This window comes from Dermacentor silvarum, chromosome 11 (assembly GCF_013339745.2).
Source record: "Dermacentor silvarum isolate Dsil-2018 chromosome 11, BIME_Dsil_1.4, whole genome shotgun sequence".
Taxonomy (NCBI): domain Eukaryota; kingdom Metazoa; phylum Arthropoda; class Arachnida; order Ixodida; family Ixodidae; genus Dermacentor; species Dermacentor silvarum.
In genome coordinates, this window is record NC_051164.1 from 65,332,272 (window position 1) to 65,354,379 (window position 22,108).

Consider the following 22,108-nt stretch of genomic DNA (forward strand, 5'->3'; position numbering starts at 1 on the left):
ATTGCGCAATGAATGGCAACACCTGCGGCTCCGCGCGCGAAAATGCGAAGCAGCTTAGGTTAGAAGCGCGACGGTAGGCGCCCCAGAGGCACCGGCAACAGTCACCAACGCCGCGCGCGTTCGGTGCGGACGCGGGCAAAACGCCGACGGCGTCGACAACAGCTCTGCACGTTGCTGGTGCTGCTGCATGTCCAAGTTTATACAGCTGATCAAACTACCTTGAGTTGACCCCATGGCTGCTTTGCATACTACTCAGGGTTCCCCTACGGGAATATGGTGTAATTTTTTTTATCATGTTGCTTCACGCCCGCTTCTTGTAAATGATCGCATAAAGCAATAGTCTAGTAAACTAAACCATGGTACTGCGTGGCGCGAAGAGGATAAGCGGATGAATAAACTTCTCGGTAATTCAAATAGTACATAGACATATTCTCGACATGTGTATATATATATATATATATATATATATATATATATATATATGAGGAAAGCGTATTCCTGCACTTTTGCTGCTACTTGCGTATCTCTCGCTCTTTAGGAGGAGGTTGTTGGAAGCGCAGTCGAGGAAATATATGATATTTTCAATGAACCAAATGAAAAAAAGTTAGAACTCTCGATCGGAATAAGCGTGTTTGTAACAAACATGGCCGACACCCGGTACCGTGCCTTTCTTCATGGTGGTGCCGTGAAATCTGCCGCATCTAGTGGAAAGCGTATTCCTCACTTTTGCTGCTATTTGCGTATCTCTCGCTCTTTCGGAGGAGGTTGTTAACCAGGAAGGCCGGTGTATGGATTCAACCATAGACTTTGTAGCGTGAGTATATACAGCTATAAGATATCTGACACAGGCGCGCCTCTCATAGCAGGCAAGGTATAACAGCGATAGTGGCAAAGTACGAGGGTGCAAACATTCGGGATTTCGAATAAAACGACGAGAAGCTCACCGCTTTTCAAGAACGAGCCTGGCGGAGGCACGCGTGGTCACTTCAGGGGATTGTGCCACCGGGCTGGAGACGGCAACGGCCGGGCTTCGGAGGTATTAGGGGCTCGTGTTATGGCGGGACTCTCGCTGGTGGCTTCGGAAGGCTCCCATTCCCAATGGCACCAGCTGCCTTGGAGAACAAAGGTTTCTTCGGAAAGCGCCGGGAAGGCCCCGTGCAAGCTATAGGGATCGAGCAACAACTCGCAGCGTTCAGCTATAATATCAATGTGTACTGCAATTCTATAGTACACTCTAGGTGGAACCAGCCCCAGGTGGACCAGTGGGCTTTCGGACAGAAGGAATCACGGCAATGATTGGGAATGTGAACAACAGTGTTGGAGAAAGGACATTTTGCCTATGTACTCAGACTGAATCGGGGAGACTGGGAAGCGAAGATCAATATAATCTTCAATGTGCCAGCAGGTGAAATGAAACATACAAGTCTCATTTGCATTTCAGATCGTATTCGATTCCATAATTAACTAGTAAATGTGATCGAATAGTCGTTTCTGTTCGAATGTAACTCATAACAGCACTTTGAAGTCTCGACGGCGAGTGACCGAGGTAAATGAGGGCTGTCCTGAATTATTCTGCTGCTGGAGATTCGTGGCTGTTGCGCAGAGGCGCGCCATTCCCTGATCGAATTAACGCACGGAGGTTAATGAATTTTGCTTAACAAGTTCCTAACAAGGTGTCGATCGTTCAACGCAATTGCCCCATTTTGGTGCAGCCGGTAAATCTGCTAACTCAAATCAACCAAGATTTCTTTTTTTTTTTTTTTTTGAGTATCACCATGTTTGCACCACATTAAAACTGAGTGGTGCATGTTATAGCACACTTATATCTTCTTCAACGAACAAAGCAGATCTATAATTATATCTACGTGTATGTGAGACACGCTGTTCCTTTTAATTGCTTCATTACTGTCGTTATGATAGTGCACCGAGTGACTGAAAGCAGCGGTGTATAATAAATTAAGCTGATCAGTTGAGCGTACGTACAGTTGGGAACGGCATTCGATAAGCAGGTTTGAAATATAGGATAAGCATAACCCGTTTTTCTGGGAAATCACACTCGAGAATACGAGTGTGATTGGAGAATACGAGTGTGATGTTATGTTCGTTATGTTCACACCCCTAGAAAAAAGCCGAAGTGCACAGCTACCTTCTTTGTTTAGTTTTTTAATGAACAATTTACGGGGTTTACTTGCAACAGTACCAATATATACGCCAGGTTTTACCATTTCACCCCCATTGAATTCCGCGGCCTGGATTGAACCCGCGAGCTCCAGTTTTATAGCGCAACGACATACTATGCTAACGCATCGGCTTACTTCAAGCTGTAAAAAAAAATTGAACACGGCTTACGGGCCAAATATTAGTATATCCTCCTGACATCCGAACACAATTATGGGACATGTGATCGGTCTTCAAAGTGGTTTTTATTGACTACTGTTATGGACGAACTTGAAAAACAATTTTTGAAATTTAAATATCACGGTTAGATGCGAAAAGCTGCGTCTCCGTGTACGGGAAAAATAACTATCTCCATCATCTCATGTTTGCTACGGCGAAAACTGCAAGCTGCTGCTTACACGCAATCTCAGTGACTTCAAAACATACCTCAAGGTTGCTTTAGGCCGCATGGGACGACACAGAGGTCTAAATCAATTTGGTGTCAAATTTATCGAAAGCCGGTGATAACAACACGACCGTACTTCCCTGCTGGAGCGGAGATGCGGTCCCAAAAGTGAAGCCGGACCACCGCCATCTTACCATAGGCAAGCAATAACATTAGGAAATAGCGCTTTCTTTCCACTCCGTGTTGCCTTAAGATGGTTAATTTAGCCGTGCAGGTATCGTTCGACGTCTTTCTTTCTGTCACTGGTTTCAGAAGAAAGCCGTAATATATATTTTCAAATTTTATGGCACATCATGATATTAATACAGAGCCAAAGGTAACATTTTAAGCGAAAACTTCGAGCTTTTAATTTCAAATTAGCCTAGCATTTGCAATAACTGACGAAAAGGACGTGAGCTGTGAGCAGATTTCAGGTGTAACGGCCCTCTTTCAGAGTAGATGTATAGGTACAGGGTGGCTTCACCCTATGGCTTCACCTGTTCTGGCAAGAAACTGCGGGGGCTGCCACTCCATCAACTTTTTCTTTCCATTGACCCTTACCCCTGCTTAGGGCCACTGAGCCAGCCTTTTCATTAAAGTTCATTCTCTCTCTCTTCTCTCCTTAGTACTTCCTACCTAAAGCCCCTCCATACGCGTTTTCACCAAGCGGCGGTGGCGCGTGGATGGAGGGGCTTTATTCATACCCAGAATGAATATTTTGCGTAATCACTTCTAAATTCTAAAAAAAAAAGAAAAAAAGTTGAAGGTACTGAGCAATGTATTGCACAAGGGGTCTTCGGAAGATATAGAATGGTTAAATAAAACTGTTTTCGGCGCCCCACATCCGACCGCAATAAAAGACCCCGTACCGATTACTCTCTCTTCTCTCGACGCCAAAGTTGACCGACGGTAAGAAACATTTCGCCAACACTGTGCAGGATGGAGAGGATGGAGGAGGCTGCGGCAAAAGAAATCACCGATGAAGTCGACGATTTAATACGAATTGTCGAAGATCTGAAGATCAGATCTGTCGGTAAGGCGCACGTTCCTTTTCACTTATAACTGGCGCTCGGCCACGCCAAGCATTTAGGTCGCAAACACTTGCAGCTATGAAAGTGCGAGCTCCAAACAAACCACCCAGTCTCGCACCGTCTTGTCAACTCACTCTTACTTTCGTTAATTGTCCGTGTCGCGAAGCGTTTTCATTAATTTTCCTGCTCACTAACTACGAGTTGACTGTAGCTCATCATTACGGTCGCGAGGGATCAGCCTCCATAAATCGCGCGGTTGTGTTTACGGTGACGGTAATCTGTCTGTTCCAGTGCCTAGTTTGCTGGAGTCGTCCTTCTCCAAACTGCTGGAACTAAAAAGCCGGCTGAGACGGGAAGAGATATCGAGGGAGACCGCGAACAAAGAAGTTCTACAGGACTTGGCAAAGGTTTGGGTGCTCCCCCTATTGCCGCTTTGTACGTTTGCGTGCGTATCTTCCCGCCCCCTAAACTTCGTGTTCCTACTGCAGTTTCGTTTCTTACATGTACGCTGAAAATGTGATGATCGTATGTTGTGGTCCCCACAGAGCATACAGAAAAGCAATATACAGTGTTTTGAAGCACTGTTAAACAGTATTGACTGAGCGCAATGACAATTGTTACGACCTGAAATAGAGATCAACGCACGTAGTTGCACGTTATGATGGTATATCACATTGACAGTAGGGGCCTTCGCATTTGCGTGGTTTATACTTCATGCTATCTAGATAGCTGTGCTTTGTTTTCGTTTCTTGGTTCACCAAACATATCGGGCGATTATTACGGACATGTATATTTTGGTTGAAACGCGAGAGTGCTTACTCAGCAAGTTTTGCCTAACATATGTGCCTCTTTCGTTCGTTTAGATTGTTCTGGATGTCACATACTGCCGAGAAAACAGACTTGCTGACAACGATTTTTCAGACAGTGATTCTCTAGAACGAGTCCATGCCATAATCCGTAAGTCGATAGCAATTTACTACACTGCATCAACTGGGAGGGTCGTAATCACTTAACTGTGACAGCTGTTGGCAATGTTGAACCACACCTTCTGCCTTCTGCATGCAGGTAGCCTGGAACATGTAGAAAACATCACTAAGCACATGGGATTCAGCACGGTTAGTGGTCTTTTCTTTTACTAAGCCGTGTTCATTGGTGTATCTATCTTAACAGGACCACGATAAACTTAACAAACAGAATGTAACCAAATGTCGAGAACACCAGTTGCTTGAAAAGTACAGTCACATTCAGTATGAACTGCAACTTAGTCTCTGTAGTCGACGGGTCTCCAGGACTGCAGAGCGTTACTTACATAGGAAAATTTGCTTTAACGAAGACCAGTAATTGAAACAGTGTTTACTACTTCAATTTTCTGCATGTTGGCGTTGCGTAGGCAGTGATCGAACATAGGCAGAGTTGCAGCTCATATTGACCACCATTGCAGCGTCCAGTGACCGTCTAAAACAGCAATCATAGGCTACGTGCGCTCTTCGCACGATGGACGCCGCTCACGTCGAGCGGCTTCCATCCAAGAGCAGCTTCGCTGTTAAAAGCCACTCTTGCCGGGAGAGCAGCAGGCTTCATAAGCTAGAACGAAAGATGGGTGGCAACAGAGCTGCCTTGAAGTTCCCGCGCCAGCTAACCATTCTGTCCTGGATTTTGAGGGCATCTGCTGAGGCGTAGTTAATTTTTTATTGGTAAAGATCAACCTGGCATTGTATTGTGGTATCTATAATTGAACGCCATCTCATCTAGTCAGGAAGTAAAGACCAAAGCGGTAACAATACCGCTTTGGTCGGTGTCGTCAAAATTACGGTGAAAGTTCCATTTCGGAAACGAAACTTTCTCTTCTAGTAATCAACCTTCACAAAGACAGAGTTTTGAAGGGATAATCTATCTACAAATTTGTTTAGTGTTCCTCTTTAGTGCCCCTTCAAGCCTTATAAATGTAAATTTATTTACAGGTGGTCGAAGGCCTCGGCGAGGAGCTTGCCGAGTGCATAGAATGGCGGAAGGGGGGACTAGTCTACATGTTCTGCCAGAGCAAGGAGGGAGACGACGACCACAGTTGGCTAACGGCCAACCAGGAGACTTTTTTTGCTGTGAGTGGAGCTGCCCACTACCTCGGCAAAACGACGCACTTGCCTCAAAAGTTCACATCACGCAACAAGGAAGCAGTTAGCGTTTTCTAGCTTGTTGTGCCCACTGCACAGACATTGTCACGGAAAGCCTTTTTGAAGTTCCAATAAGCCTCCGCATTTCAAAATCCAGACATTCTGATTAGCCACAAGTGCTGGGGTATGCCTCTTCCTCTTCACAATCACACACTCTATCTCTGCATCAGAAAAAACAACAACCTTACGACGCATTTGTAGTAACAAACTGTGCCATTTTGTATCGACCACTGCAAGGCAATAGTTTAAGAAAACATACAGTAAGCAAAAAAAAAAAAAAAAGACAATAACTTGAGGGTGCTTTAACTCTAAGGCAACCTTTGGGCACCATATTAAACAAGCAGTGCTTTTCCCTTTCCCTCATGCAGGTAGCTAACCAGGCTCAGTTCTCGTTCACCTTCGTGCCTTTCATTTATCCTTTGTTCTATCTCCCTCTGCAGTACCATGAGAGATTTTTGAAGAGCTTGCCCATATCGAACATTTACTTCCACTACGAAGAGTGCAGTGCTGCGAAGTTGAACACAGACACTTTCTTGATTCATGCTGCTTAGCTTGTGTAACATGCTGCGGTTGCTTTTTGTATTGCTAGCCAAAGACTGCCCTAGCCATCCTTCAATAGCACTTTTGTAGCATTCAGTAGCCCTTTCAATATTTTTTTGTTGTTGTGAGCCACAATGTATGCATACATGCATGCACTGTTACTTATCATAAACTGGCAGAACGAAACCTGCCTTGTAGCATGTGCCAGTTTCAGCAGCAAGGATGATAAAGCTGCAGTCATGCTCAGTACAGCACAAGTCTGACATACACACTTGCGGTGGCGGCACCATCTGTCCTGTCTGAAACAAAGATGTCTTATGACAGACTCTTCCGTCATGGTGTTCTCGACAAGGTTATCATTTGCGGGCAAATTTTTAAAAGTTATTTGACATGCGTTGTTCAACGCGGCAAAGATCTGAGAAAATGAGACCATCATCATGTTCATTTGCTCCTTTTGCCAGCGTAGTGTGTCATTGTACACATTCGTTTGCAAACCTTTGTTTACAAACATGCAGCTTGTCTGTTGGAAATTACTAAATTGGTAATTCATATTCAGCTTTACAGAAGGGCTCTCCAGAGAGGATAGAAGAGAAGGGTACTAATATGACAAGCACGGCACTTCTTTGAAGTGACTTTTATTGAATTATGAACAGAATACTGTGCATGAAGTAAATAAAGAAAGCCACCAAGCAGACACAACAGACAAGCTTATCTTTATGTGGTTAGAGCACGTGTACAAGGTTCAAAAGTTTTTTAAATGAAAACCAAAAGGACAGAGTGCTGACACAGTTTTCTGTTTTAGTGCTTCTTGGTGTGTTACGTGTGTTTGCATGCTGTACAAGTACCCTTTGCTTCTGTCCTGTCTGTATTGCACTTTTGCAAGTTTAAAATATTGTCTATTTGAGACGTCATTCAGCTAAGCGTTAAACTAAGGACAAATTAAGCCATACAGCAAACGAAAGCTGTGTTCAGTGTCTCCCCGTGAAAAGCACCAGCTCTGAAGCGCAGTGTAGGGATATACGGGAGTAGTACCACTGGACTTCCAGTGTGCATTCTATATTTTTGTGACTGTGCAGCTGCTGCAGCAAGGTGTGCAGCACCTCACGGCAATGCTCAATGTTCGTCGCCCACTGAGCGCTGAAGATGTCACAGTGCTGTCTGGCCAGACGGACGTGCTGGAACTCCTGGAAAAAGGCAAGTACAGTGAAATCGCGATAATTCGAAATCTCTTAAGTCACTCCTGATAAAATGTCTCCATCATGATACAGTGGAAGCTCGTTGATACAATCCTGTTTTCTACGATCACCCAGCGCCAGAATTTTCGACCAAAAACACACAGAAAATGACCCAATACACTCTAGCATTTTTTTTTCCCCCGGTTAATATGTTCCGAGAAAACACAATATCTCGGCACCGTTCCATACATCGCCATACTGTAATTGTATAGATTTTCCGGCCACTGGATCCCATGTGAACAAAAAAAGCCGTGAGGCACGCCCAATTGAAAACAACCGCTGCAGCAGCTCCGCCGCACTACTCACTCGCGTGTCACTTGATAAGGCCGGCGTGCACCAGCGAATCTCCTCGTGGGTCGTCACATGCTGCATTCACAGATGTCGCGATAAGCCTCTTCGTTAATCTGTTTGATAGTGCATGTGGCGTCGTGCCATTGGAAGTGAACCGCATGGTTTTAATAGGCGATAACCCAAGCGTGCCGCCATTCTTTGCTGCAGGTGGCATGTAGTGAGCATCATGTTTCACTCAAGTGGCATCGTACGTATTCCTCCATCGCTCACCAGCTCGATTTCGTTTTGGTTTCCTTTGGCCGCCTTAAAGCACTACGCAATTTGAAACAACAAAGTCTCACGCCGCAATGATTCTGACCGAGCGTGAACGTCAGAACTTCCCGCCCAAGTGCCCTACTCGAAGAAGCTGCTGACCCAGGCCGAATTTGAGAGCGCAAACGTAAGCTTGCCGAAGCCACAAAGACGACAATGCGTGTTTCAGGCTCCACTAGCTCAGCGTGTGTCAGTGTCTCATGCTGCAACAATTCGGGCAGCGCTTTGCATTATGGTCACAGACGAGTCTGCCAAATTTTCTAGCGACTTTGAATCGTACGTTTTTCTGGTTAGTATGTTTTTTTTTTCTAGCGTACTTTTTCCAAAACGTATGAATGAGGTTCTACTGTATTTCGATTCCTGAAATTGGCCTTTACCGGATAATTCAAGCTTGACTGGTCGGTGCTAACGTGCTCGACTCAAATGGCGACGCCAGTTGCTGCAGCGTGTGTCTGACACATTAATCTTTGGTCGAAAACACCTATTTCTGGCCTGCCCTAGGAAGATCTTCAAGTGAAAGATGCCAGCTCACTATGAATAATCATTTGCGTCTAGCACGCATCTTTTTCAAAGAAAATTGGTCTGGATATTGCTTGCCTGATGAAATCTCACACGAACCAGTGTTTGCACTAAGCTAGCACTTAGCTAGCACTACTCAAGCCACTTCAGGTGTTTTAAGTGTTTACGAGAATTGCTTGCATTGTTGGATGAATTAGCAGTGCGTTTAGTCTAGGCGTGGGCTGCCATTCCATCTGTGATTGTTGCAGAGTTGTTCGATAAACGTGAAATGGCAAGCATGCAGTGGACCGTATAAAACACGTGTTGTGGTCAGTGGACAGCAATAAAGTGTTGTAGTGCAAATAAATTTCCATTCTCAGAAGGGTTAGCTTCACTGGTTTCTTATTTTTTTTATTGGCAGGACCGGGGGCACGCTGCATTTTCCTTTAAAAAATTTTGTGTTCTTTGGATTTCTATTTTGTTTGAGAGCTGTAACATCAATTTTAAATTGGGCAGCGTGTTAGAATCGCGTAAATATAATGCCAAAATAAAGCAGTGATGTCTTTGGACATATTTTTATGCCTCTTAATACAATCCACCGGAAAATTAGATCAATTTTGTTGGTCCTATCAAAGTAAGATTACAGAAAACTAACTGTATTCTACAAAAAGCATCGCAGATGCAAAAACAACTGCACTGCGAAATGCATCAGTTTCCGCAACGCTGCTTGCTGAATATTAAATATAATCTGCTTACCTGTGTAGGCGAGGACTGCTATTTGATGAAGCCCAAGGTTGTAGTCGCCATTCATCATGCTAACTAACCCCTCTCGAGCAAATGTATGGCAGATGCCTGCTGCCGCTGCTTCGTAAATGCAGAACACTTGTTCTGTGTGGCCAGAGCCAAGCCAGCAGGGTCACCCACTCTCCCAAACATCGCAGGCATCTACAGTGATGTACACGCACTGTCGCTGATGTACGCCGGCGAGATGTGCTACTGGCTGGTGACGTACTCGAAGCGCTGGGACCGGCCGCTGCACATGGCACACGCGTTACCCCTTGGCAAGCGGCTGCTACAAGACTACATCAGCGCTGTCGAGGGTCCCCTGCAGGGCGCGGGCTGGAACTGCACCCGTGCCCGGCAGCTCCTGGCGCAACTGGGCGAGGAGGAGCAGTGCTGAAGTGCAGCCGGTGCCTGGTGAAGCCGATGCAAAGTCAGACCAAAGACAAAGCCCGGACTGGGAGTGAGGTATTTGCCCATGGCGTGATGCCAAGTTGTACTATATATGGTGAATTCGGCAAATCGCACCGGTGCGCACCGGGGCACCCCAATGCGCCGGTTCATCCAATCATGGTCGCACCAGGGCACCCCGTGGCGCATCGGTGCAATTTGCCGAATTCGGCATTATTTAAACGGACTGATAACCAATGTTTATGGTAATGTTTATGGTCGGAGTGTCTAATCATACAGTGGTAACACAGAAAACGCTGTGGAACCTTTTTAATTGGAATTTTTCAACCTGCAGCGAGGGTGTAGTCGAACGCTGGAAACAGTGATAGGCGAGCGCAACAGCAATTATATGCCGCCATTAATGGGAAGCAGACGACAAGTGCGGTCCTAGCTCTAAGAGTGTAATGATTTTTTTTTATCAAGGTGGTGGTGTTCCTGTAGTTCATGTCTTCTGAAGTTTTCAGCGATCATTTCGTCCCTTCTGCTTGTCTCCATGTTTTCATGCTGTAAACCTGTAAACTCGCCCAGTTTTCCATCCTTTTTCTGAAGTGTCAAATTATTTCTACAGTAATAGCTACCTGCTTTCATGGCTTCCTGTCTGTCTGCTTTGGTCGCATACAAGTCGAGGCTTTTTTTTGTTTTTTGTTAAAGAAGCCAAGCTTAGCGGTAGGATACAGCAGTAGTGTTATTAACAAGGTCTCTTCGATTCAACCGAGTTTGGGGTACCTTCTGCACCTATTTACGGTACGCCGGATCAAGGCCCTCGATTGTTTGAGGTACAGTGGTGCACCCTACACCCCCCTCTTCTATTGTACGGGGTGCAAGTCAAGGTGCATCCGTGGTGCAGTGCACCATTGAACCTTGCAGCAAACTGGTGTAGCCCGTCGTTACCACAACCGGCACGGCCTGCACCTTTTTGTTCGTGGTGACGTATACTTTTTTTTCTGAATCGAACAAACCTATTGTAGTGCTGGTACCCATCTACGGCACAAAGTGTCATTTCACATCTCGCAGGGAGACCACACAAGTTGGCGTGCTCGCTTGCAAACTTGTGCACCCACAAAAGCACTCGTGTGTGCCGCCATGCAAGGAGGGTTGCGACAGCTCTGCCGCTTCCCTTGTTGCTACGAAGGCAGCACTGCTTATTAGATAGAACTTCTTTTTACTTCGTAGTACGCCTAGAATAAAGCGCTAGCGCATAATAATGTAAGAACTGCAATTTTAAACAATAAGTGTGCGGCACTTAGTAACAGCAGACTTACGTACAGTAACCTCATAGACGTACTACATCCGAAGCACCAAGGTTTCACCGAGAGCTCACGGCACTGACTGTATTTTTTTTTTTGCAACTTTCTGGGCCAATTTAAAATTACAATTCCTGCTTAAGCCGTGAACTGCATGCTCGATTCTATCACTATAAATCATGGTCTTGTCATTTCCACCATCTCGCAACACATTCTGGGCGGTTGTGAGTCCCTTTAAAGGGGCCCATAAACTACCTCTGATAATTAACAATACAAATTATACTATCGATAGTCGATAAGTGGCGTCTAAAACATGGTGTCCATGACATGTTTCCGGCCCGTGCAACCGCTTCCGAAGCATGTAGCCAGCAAAAGCATGGTTTTCGGTATCAGCTCCCGTTACTTAGAACGGAGCCTTTACATGGGCACGGATTAGGACGTCACCTATTCGTTACTCCAGTTATTGATACTATTGATAGCCAGTTTATCAATAGTTTGGCATCACTTAGACCTTATGCCTGCGTTCTTTGGTGCAATACAAGCTTTAATGGAATAGATGGTGTCCAAATCCATGGCCCATCAAAGGCCATGCTTTTGCTGCCTGCATGTGGTGAAAGCGATTGCGAGAACCAGAAACACGTTATGAACATTCGGTTTTGGACACCACCTTATAACTGATGCAAAACACTAGAAATAAGTCCCTAATTTTACACTGTTTCAGCTGTGGTATGTTGCTGTTTAAGTACTACTCACTGGTGTCTGATGTTGCGACAGTGCCTGTGTTTCAATGGCAGGAATTTGCAGGATGCACCCACCATGTGGAAGGGGGAAAAAAATTGAGGGAAATCCGCACAAATCGCTGTAGCTACATATCATCACCAGCTTATTTAGGTCCATTGTAGAACATAGGCCTCTCCCAGCAATCTCCAATTATTTCTCTCATGTGCCAGCTGACCTCATCTTATGTCTGCAAATTTCCTTACTTCATCCCACCACCTAGATAGTTGTCTGCAACTTCTCTAACTAATATTCTGTAATAATCCTGTAACTAATAGACCACCGGTTACTGGCCCTACGCATTACACAGCTCCACCAACTCCATTTCATCACTTAATGTGAACTAGAATATTGGCTAAATATCGGCCACAGCTACATATAATATGCAGTAAACAACTGCCAGTATCGATAAAGTAAAATCTCACTGCTGATTTACAACTGCCTTGCTTCATGAACCATTGTGAGGGACAAAGGATGCACAGCATGAAATGCTGTACATCCTTTGAAGGCCGTGCACAGTGTTTTGAGGCGTCACCAGGATCTGCACCATGTGTTGTTGCAAAACGGCTTGTGAAAGTGACCGAATCTTTGCTATCGCATTCAGGGGCTCGTTTGCATAGGTGGTAACACTGTTCATGAACATTGGTGCATGCATCAGTAGCCACTTCGCGTTTCATGCTGCCACGTCATTGGTATTTTTTTTTTTTCAGCTACAGTCTTCAGTTCACGCTGGTTGTTTGTACTCTTTCAGATCAACGGACATTCTTGCCGGGCGAAGGAGGAGCGAGATCAAGTTAACCTTTTCTGTATCGTTCCCGGACTTCTTACGAAATTTCGCACTGTCATCAGCGGGACCATGATGGAGAAAGTGTTCCAATAGCTGGGAACATTTGCTGCTTCGGGCACTAGCTAGCAGGCCTGTTTCGATAGTACGATCTAGCTAGCTAGCTGGCAAAGCTCCAGTCTTTTGTGTGAGCTAACCATCAAAAAGCAGCCGACTGCAATAGTTTAACCATGACTGTCGAGCCCTTCCGACAGTTTAGCTGGATCTTTATTCTCTGTATTAGCGCTCTTCACTCATGCTCTGTTGTTTGTGTGTTTGATAGACTGGTTTCATGCCTTTTCAGGCATTGCCCTGTTATTTGTGCATATGATCGACCTGTCATGGCAATGTCTCTTCGCTTTGATGCATCCGAATAACCACCGTGGGCCATGTTTGGATTGATTGCTTTTGGGGGCATCACTTTGAGTGCATGTTCATTGGCTACCCAGCTGACACTATGTCCGTCACTCTGACAAAGTGCTGCACCAGACGCATCATGCTAATGTCAAAGTACCCTTAAAAGTGAGCAGTCATGAATACGGCCCACGATTTTGTACATATTCATACGTACTGACTTTACAAGCCAGGCATGTACTGTCAGCATAAATTGAAACATGACAGGAAAGAACTTGTCTGAATGCCAGCCACGTACAGCTACACGGAAGTGCGATGTGGAATCGCTCTGTAGCACGTTGTAGTTTTGAACACGGGTTTTGCCCGAGTTGCTGTTCCACATTCAGGCGAAGCTGGATATGCAACAACACATCCTAATCACTTTCAGCTAGTTTGTGTTTGAGTTTATGCTGATAGTGCTGGCAGAAACCAGCCGAGTGAAGTTGTTTCTTAGATGACGTCCTAGCTCCCGAATTCCCACCGCAGACTGCTTATACTACAGTCAACGCTCGTTACAACAGACTGTAATAATCCAGCAGGAAAAGTTGTTATATCCGAGGTCAGTTCAATCCAAAATTACGGCCGTGGCGTGTTGAAACATATACCACTGTCTAAACTGAAGACGATCGCAGAAACACAGAAAACGTCCAAATGAAAGTAACGAATAGATAAACAGGTTTATGCAGTAATACAGTCAAACCTCAATATAACGAAGTTGTACATGCAGTGAAAAACTTCGTTATATCGAGAATTTTGTTATATCGAGGTTTCGTTAATTTAGTAGAACTAAGATGGGGAAATAAAAATAGTTTGTTACATCGTGACTTTAATCAAATCAAGGTTCCTTATATCGAGGTTTGACTGTAGTAAAACCACATTGCAAGGCACCTTGCTGTCCACCGTTTTTCGGTCTCTAGTTGCCGAAATATGGCAATAGTGCCCATGCTATAGCATATTTAGACTCCTGTACAACAGAAAGATTAATGGCCGCCACAATGGCATCTTTGCTGGTGTGCATGCATCTTCAACACGCCACTGCACTGTATGCGAGGCGGCTCGATTGCACCATGCACTTCACAGTCTGAACAGCGTAAATAGCAGTCTTTTTTCTCTTTTGTGCAAATTGGTGTGATGAGAAATGAAGCATTCTCAGAAAGATGCATTTTGCGGTCGTCGGCGGTTGTTTTTAAAGAGCTGTACTGTGGCTTCGCATAGCAGATTAGGCATGGCAACACTTTTGGCACTTTGGCGGTGTTGATCCGATTACGTGGTCAAACCGAAAGACTCTTCCTTAGCCATGGCGCGTTGTGCGGAGCACCCAGTTGCGGGAAGCTTGCCGCTAGTGCACTGGTACTACAGTCAAACCTCGATATAACAAACCTCGATTTAACGAAATTCGCGATGTAACAAACTTTCTTTATTTCCCCATCTCAGATCTATTGAATTAACAAAGCCTCGATATAATGAAATTCTCTATATAACGAAGCTTTTCGGTGCAAGTACAACTTCGTTATATCGAGGTTTGACTGTATACGAAAAAGTGCAGTTTTGCACGTTCCGCAAGTGGCCGGAAATAGTTGCACGCAGTGCGCTGCCGCACGCACGCATCGCCGCAGCAAAGCACGTTGTACGTATTTACGCCATCTGGATAAAATTTTACCAAAAATTTATCTGTTTTAGGCGATGGTCCGTTATAGCCGGGTGTTCTAAAACCTAAGTAGGTTGCATGAATAATATGGGCACACGAATCTAAGTGAGAGGAATGGCCTGTTATATTTAAATGTTGTATGCAGATCCGTTGTAACAGGCGTGGACTGTATGACATTCCACGGTGTCTGGTGTTTTGGTAGCGATAAATGCATTAAGTCGGGGATTCCCAAACTACCTTGCCTCAGAAAATTCATGCCGTCAAAGAGTACAAATGCATCATGGACCCTCAATAGATGGTTACATTGTTAGTGAAATGACTACACAGTGTTTTTTTTAGGTAGAAATGATGACTGTGGTGTGAATCTATTATCTGTCTTCCTTAAAGCCTACCATGTTTTTATTTTTTGTAACTATTCTGACCAAAAAAGGTAATTTTGTTGTCCTCGAGGATTTTTGAAACGTTTTGTTGAACAGTGGTGGATGGTCAATGGTTAGTAGTGTTATGAATTGATGGAAGGCGTGCTCTGCTCATGTAACCCAAAACACTGCATTTGCATGACAAGATAACTTATTTTATGGATAATTACTAGCCTCAGAGATAACTTGGCATGCCATTTCGGAACCGTGCACCAAATATGAAGCAAATTTACAGCACCAACCCTGGCCTTGTGAACTAAATTGTGACTGAGCTCTAAATTGAGAGCAACTGAACTGTGCAGAAAAGCTAACTTCTTGAAGGCAGCAAGTGCCAATCTGTGAACAGCAAGAGCCCAACTTGGCACGATGAAGAAAAATGCTCTGATAGTGTAATAAGTAACTGCAGCAAAAAAGGCTTACAATAGTGAACCTTGATCCAGTGGTCCAAACAACTGCAGCAATATGCAAATTTGCATCAATGCAGCTTTGCTGGTGTGCATGCATCTGGTTCCTTGGTGAATTGCACACCTGTTGGAATGATTCAGCACAACGCAGGCAGTCCTGTGCTGGCATGCTATGCTAAAACCTTATTTTAACCCAATGGTACGGCTGCGTTATGTGCCAATAGTTCGCATTGTAATCGTAATATATTTTTCTGAGTCATCACAGTTTGCTCCCTTTCTTTCATTACATTCACATGCACACGGTACACTAGTATCTAGTTTGGGAATCCCTGATGTAGTCTGTAGGTTGTATTGTTACGTCCGTACTTTGCGTCCGTTGTGAAGTATCAAACAATGTGCGATTCGCGTTGCATTTGTAGTGAAGTCCATCCAGTGAATAGTCTTTCGAGTTCTGTCCGTGCCAAAAAGAAAAGGAAAACATTTTTTTGACTTCTCTATAGCAACGTTGAGCTGTTCTCTTCTGCTGAACATCTGTGCCAGCAGATGCCTCTTGGCATGAAACTTTCTGAGTGAAACATTTTTCAGACAAGTATCACGGCGAAATGGGCAACTGCACGTTCTGTGTCCACATTTTATTTCGGCACCGTTTCCCTGCCAGAACGACATCGCCCCGAGCTGGCTCTCGTGTGCGCTGTTCCGTAGGGGAATTTCAAACTTGCATTCTATAACTTTGCATGTGCTTTTTCAACGTTTACATTTTGGCCCTTGCCAGATAAATGTTTCATCAAGCTCTGATGCACTGCGTCAAGATGGATTCACATGACTGACTGATTCAGAAGTGTTAAGGGGCCTTGTGAAACTTCTTAAACATCAGTGAAGCTGCTTGGTTTGTACACAATGCTGTCATAACATTACACGTTATGCTCAGATGTTTATTTATTTGCCAGCAACAGCCAGCTTATTTTTCTATAAATGACTGCTTGCTCTTTCCTTCAACTTTCTGAAATCCTGGCTACTTTTTGTGTACATATATTCCTAGCACGATGACTATTGGTCAGCTTTTGTAAGACATCATCCAGCGATAACATTCGAGAATCTTCCAATACGGAAAGGCATGTCTTGCGCTGAGCGATATATTTTAACATCTCTTAGCCAGTGAAAGGCTGTCTCCGGAAAAGATGCATAAGTACGCGTGGCAATATTTTGGTGGACAGTCCACTGATGTTTCACGATGTCTAAGTCGCAAATTTCTCTGCAAGCTCCTCTGTCATGTGAATCCACATCTTGAAATGCCTCTTTCATTGTTTAACCGGGTGCCAAAAACCAAGAATACTGTCTTTATTTTTATCCATTTTCTTTTTAACATTTGTCAATGATGCTGTTTTGTATTGTTCCAGGAGTGACAGGTGTGGCCTAAATTGGTCATTATAATTGTACACATGCATGCAGTAATTAGAAGCGTTATGTGCGTGCAGGAAAGAGACTGCATTGTGCTAATTGGTTTGAACAGAGTTTCATCTTTAGGTCATGACCACAGTCATCAGCATTCATAAAGCGTTTAAACTTGAACCAGTTGTGAATTGTTTGTTTTCAGAACACCGAATAAATAATATGCAACAGAATATGCAACTAATGAATCCATTCAGCCTGAAACCAGGACAAGGAAGGCTGCCGAGTAAAATTTTTTTCGTTGCAAATGCAAAGCATGTACAAAAAAAAACCCCTGGAAACACTGGTCCATCTCAAGCTATCCTGACAGCATTTTGTGTTAGGAATACTGTAGGGAGTCTTTGCTGCTTTCTTTGATTAAAAAGAAATTCCAAACGGAGGTCATACTTTTTCTTGCATGCAGCACTGGTGCCCACAAAATCCAACTGTCCCACCAAAGCTCTGATCAACAATTTTTCTTTCATGAAACTTCCTCCATTACGTGGAACGAATTCTCAGGATTACACCAGTTTCGAGACATTAATTATCGAACTTTGCAGGAGAAGTGCATTCGTGTTCCAGTTACTTTCTCAACGAAAGATAGTTTTATGCATAGAAGCACAAAAGTAACTGGAATGCCAATGCTGCAGCTAAGCACTGGTGAAGAAGGCAGGAGCCTTGTAACAAGACCCAGCAATGAACACTGGAACTCGTGGCGTGGCCTTGAAACTTTCAACAAGCACTGTGCATAAGGAAAGAATGCACACTTTGGGAAGAGCTGTATGCTACACGCGGCTTCTGGGAACCTGGCGGACTCGGTTCCTGCGTCACTGGGGACGACCCTTGAAAGTCTTGGCAAAAAGTTTCAGGCACAAAAAAACAAAAAAAAACATTTTGTTTGGGAAAAAACCAGCCCCTAGGGAAATGGCAAATCTGGGACAGCAGAGACTGGCAAGCAACACATTGTCTTTAGGTCACAATGACTTTTTCAGAAACTTTGCTGTTGCCAATTTCGCCTGCTATAGGAACGTGTGAACTTGCTCGAAGCAGCTACCCATCTTGTGTTCCTTCATCATCGGAAGGCTTCCAAGGGTATCGCCGAGACCAGCGAGCTAAACGTTTTCGCAGACTTTTTTGTACAACATAATGTAACACTCAAAATCGTAGAACAAGCCAAAATTGATACACTTTACGGAAAATTTGGGATAAGTGGCGGCTATGCAAGTCCATAAACACAGGGAACAGTGGCTGCCGGGGTGCTCCGGAGCCAACCAACGACGTCTAACGGTAGTTGCTGGGTCAAACATGCCCAGCACCTACCGTTAGATGTCGGACCCAGCAGCTAGCATTAGACATCGCTGGCTGCCTCCGGAGCGCCCCGGAGCTGCTGTTCCCGCTGCCCTACACAAGGGTGACGCCGACTATACAAACATGATCTGTGTTGTGTGTATGGCCATTCAAGACTGTCCGCCTTGGAGTAACTCTGCGCTGCGATCTGTTACAAAAGTGAAAAGAAAAATTAAACTGGGGTATTACGTGCCAAAAGCACAACATGAGAATGCCATAGTGGAGGACTCCGGATTAATCTTCACCACCTGGGGTTCTTGAACGTGCACTAGAGCGTACTAGATAGGGGAAGTGGGTCCAACACGGTCTCCCCGCTGAGGCTTTTTTTTATTGAAAATTTGGTGGCGCCACCGTCGCCTTCACCTGAATGAGCGGCCCCGTGCGCCGGCCGGACACTTGTCGCGTCGGAGACTCCACTGCAGCTGCATGGAGCTTCGACAGGCATTTCACTCAGGTGCATCTAGTTTTGATACTAGGTGGCAGCAACACTGATATTCCCCACCGATCTGTAGTAAATCAAATGGAAAAAGAGCGAAAAAGAACTAGCCATGGGCCTCCCAATTTGAAAACTCTTTACCAGCTGCACTGACTGTGGTCGACGCAAGTGGCACGGTGCAATGACTGCACGGAGCGGTGCCGAGTGATGTGATGTTCATTCCCCGCTTTTGTCTGTCACACAGATTAGCCTTAACGAGCTGATGATAATTCACAGAAACCACCTGCCATAAAATGGAAAAACTCCCCTGTTTTCTGGAAGAAAACTGGAAAGCAATGCTTTCTAAGCAATTGAAGATTGCCATGAGGCACAGTATGGCCCACGATTAAACTGAAAACCCCAATGGTATTTAGGACAACTTCGCTACTTCATCAGCTTAAGAGGGAAAAAAAAAGCACTTAATTATATTTGACAGAGATTCTATCGATAAAAATGTCACAGTTTCGCCCTAAGGGCGAAGCAATGAATGCGATAGCAACACAGCAATGTCATACGAAGTAAGGCGAGTGGCTTTGGTAGCAATATGACTTGTAGTAAACATGAGCTGATTAAGTAAGCAGGTGTGCTGCGGCGTAAGTAGACCGACATGAAGAGAGACTCGATGACCACGAGAAGGCGCGTGTGAAACGGTGGTGTTGATGAGAAGCGCTTCCTGTGGGCAGCGCGTGCGAAGGGACACACCTGTAGCGCTGCACTGCCGATCCGGGCAGCATTGCATGTGTAGCGTGCGTTGGAAAATGTGGCCCGACTATTACTAACTGAATGAACAAGCGTGGTGTGAGCGCGCACAAACAAACATGAACAGATCACACTGAATGACTGCAGACGACGACTGTCAAAACGCTGGCAGCAAGCGCATATATATACGCCGCAGCGGCGAAGGTACGTGCGGTCTATCGCTTCAACGGAAACTGAGCCGCGAATGCACGGCGCATAAAGGTCAGAGCCATGGGGAGATAAGAGACGGTGCGGGCGAGACGAGCGCGGTTGTTGGCAGAGTAGAAGTGCCCCCCCCCCCCCGCTCCCTCCGGCGCTGGCTTCCCGCTTCGTTGCTTGCGCGTGGGAGATTGAGTGCATTCGCTCTCCGTGATAGCACGAGTCCCCGCACGCTTCCGCTCGGGCATACGGCGCGCGGCGAAAATTTTATCTATAGGGAACCTCACGGCGACGGCAGAAATCTGGTTGAAGTGTCCATATAATTGCTATCGCAATAAAACAAAAAACATTTTCCAGGCCTTTGTATACGAACTTACCTTGTTAACAGTGCTGGCACACTAATTTGGTGTTCCCTTTAATAAGAGTAAAGCATACTATACATCTCTGGATAGGTACCCAAGCTACCAACAGCTAGTGAGATTCTTGCTAAGTAACGTGATTAGCCTCCTGAGCATGGGCAGCACTATTTTTTGCACAAAATTTAGAAGCGTAAAAGTCTGTGTTAAATTTTCTGATATTTGATAATTGATTCGATAATCGGCTGTCTTTTCTTGATTCGATTCAATTTGATATCAAATACACTATTCGGTATTCGCACTCGCCTAGTAATAAGCAGTTCTTCTGCAGTTATAGTAGTCTGTTTTTCTCTTTGCACCAAAATGTGGTATCTGTGTGGGAAAAAAATTTTTTTTTAACGGGAAAGGCACACCTTAGCTTCTAAACCAATGGACAAAAATGAAGGACAATTATACAAAAGTTAAAAAAATGTTTATTTTGCAGAAAAAATCAACTGCCACAAAAATAAAAGCTTAAAAGTGGCCCAATAACAAACATTAGTAAGCGATGCTAAAGTGATGAATTAATATACAAGGTATCGGAAGATGAAAACCATGTAAACCGAGCGGCCCTTGTGAGACCAAGCTCACTTATTGCCTTCAATGCTCTGCGTAGTGCGGGACACGGTGGACATGCCGTTGACGAACTTTGTTCGGAAGAGGACGTTGGCGTTGTTGAACATGCCCTCCTTCAGAGAGACGACGACAAACTGCAATGATTAATGAACGTTCGCAGTTAGTGAGACGCTGCACATGACAATCTGTCCCACTCATAAGTGGATATTTTGTGGATATAAGCGGGCGTTCATTTAGACAAATACTCCATCGAAGATAGCAATCCAACACAGTGTTCTGGTTAGGCGCAGTGGAACGCCGACAATGTTTGCAACGAATGCTGCGAGCATCGAGGCATACTTGTTGCAGCATAAGTGAACACGATGGGCGGGCATCAAATACTTCAGTGCGTCACCAGCCTTGACACCAGCAAAGCATAGATGTTGCTGCTGTAGGGACAGCATCTCTGCTGAAGTCATTGGAGTTCTGTGTCATCGCCCTCGGCAAGGGATGGCATGAAAAATGTGCGAGAAGCAGGCACGTGACTCTGCTCAATATGGCAGCGTATGTAGAAAAGCTACCGAATGTTGCATAGATCACTCTTCCACTGGCTCGTTCTTGTTCAAATTGCAGAGGTGACACATTGTGACACATTTTACGCAGGTCTGGGCACCATAGATCAATGGCTCTTACTAGAGTCTGGAAAATGTCCATAACTTGCAGTGCACTAAAGTTGCCTAGGCCTCTGCTCTGCACCTTTGCGGCCTCCAGTCTGTCGCAGCAGCGTGTAAATAATCTTTCAAAGTTCTATGATCCATTTTCACACACTTCTGCTAACTTAGAAGAAGGAAGAGCCATAAAATTCATCAAAGAACTCCTGTTCCTTTTCTCATTTCGAGGAACAGAACATAGACTTCGTACTTTCAAGGCGAAGTTCGAACCGAGTAGGCTTAAACGCTTGTGACTCACTTGTGACTGCTTGAAGTGGGCGCGCAGCATCTGGCCAATGTTTTGTGTGTGCGAGAGGTCGAGTGCAGCGTCCACTTCGTCCAGGATGTAGATTGGTGCTGGCTTGAACAGCAGCAACGACAGGATCAAAGAGAGGGCCACCAGTGACCTGTTTCAGTTAACAGGAGAAAGAATTCCACACTTATTTATATGTAGTCCAAGAAAGAGACTAGTGGAATATAGTAGGCTTGTGTGAATATTCAACAGTTTTTATTACGCGACCGAATACTGCATTTACTTGAGTAAGGTCTGTACCCCCACTTTGAAGCGCTATAATTTTAAGAAAAATGTTTAAACAAGTGTCAAGCATATGCCCACATCCTGGCTGGTTAATTTCTGCAAACCACTATCGCAGCAACCGCATTCACAGCTATCGCCATCAACC

The 22,108-nt window shown here is 44.8% G+C and overlaps 2 protein-coding genes across 2 annotated transcripts in view; one reads left to right on the forward strand and one right to left on the reverse strand.

The window, feature by feature from the left end:
- The first annotated feature begins 3,521 nt into the window (after positions 1–3,521).
- Positions 3,522–17,442, forward strand: LOC119433802 (RAB7A-interacting MON1-CCZ1 complex subunit 1). The gene is made up of 8 exons (XM_037701061.2): positions 3,522–3,635; positions 3,925–4,040; positions 4,497–4,590; positions 4,699–4,748; positions 5,595–5,732; positions 7,421–7,538; positions 9,622–9,928; positions 12,683–17,442. The coding sequence occupies exons 1-7, from the start codon at positions 3,542–3,544 to the stop codon at positions 9,858–9,860; spliced, it is 849 nt and encodes a 282-aa protein (XP_037556989.1). The 5' UTR covers positions 3,522–3,541; the 3' UTR covers positions 9,861–9,928; positions 12,683–17,442.
- Positions 17,443–20,571: 3,129 nt separating this feature from the next.
- LOC119432626 (structural maintenance of chromosomes protein 2-like) overlaps positions 20,572–22,108 on the reverse strand; it is a 46,562-nt gene continuing 45,025 nt past the window's right edge. The window contains exons 20-21 of the mRNA XM_037699786.2: positions 21,685–21,832; positions 20,572–20,870 (exon numbers count right to left, since the gene is read on the reverse strand). Coding sequence (XP_037555714.1) covers positions 20,748–20,870; positions 21,685–21,832 — 271 coding nt within the window. The 3' untranslated portion in view covers positions 20,572–20,747. The remainder of the gene's footprint in view (positions 20,871–21,684; positions 21,833–22,108) is intronic.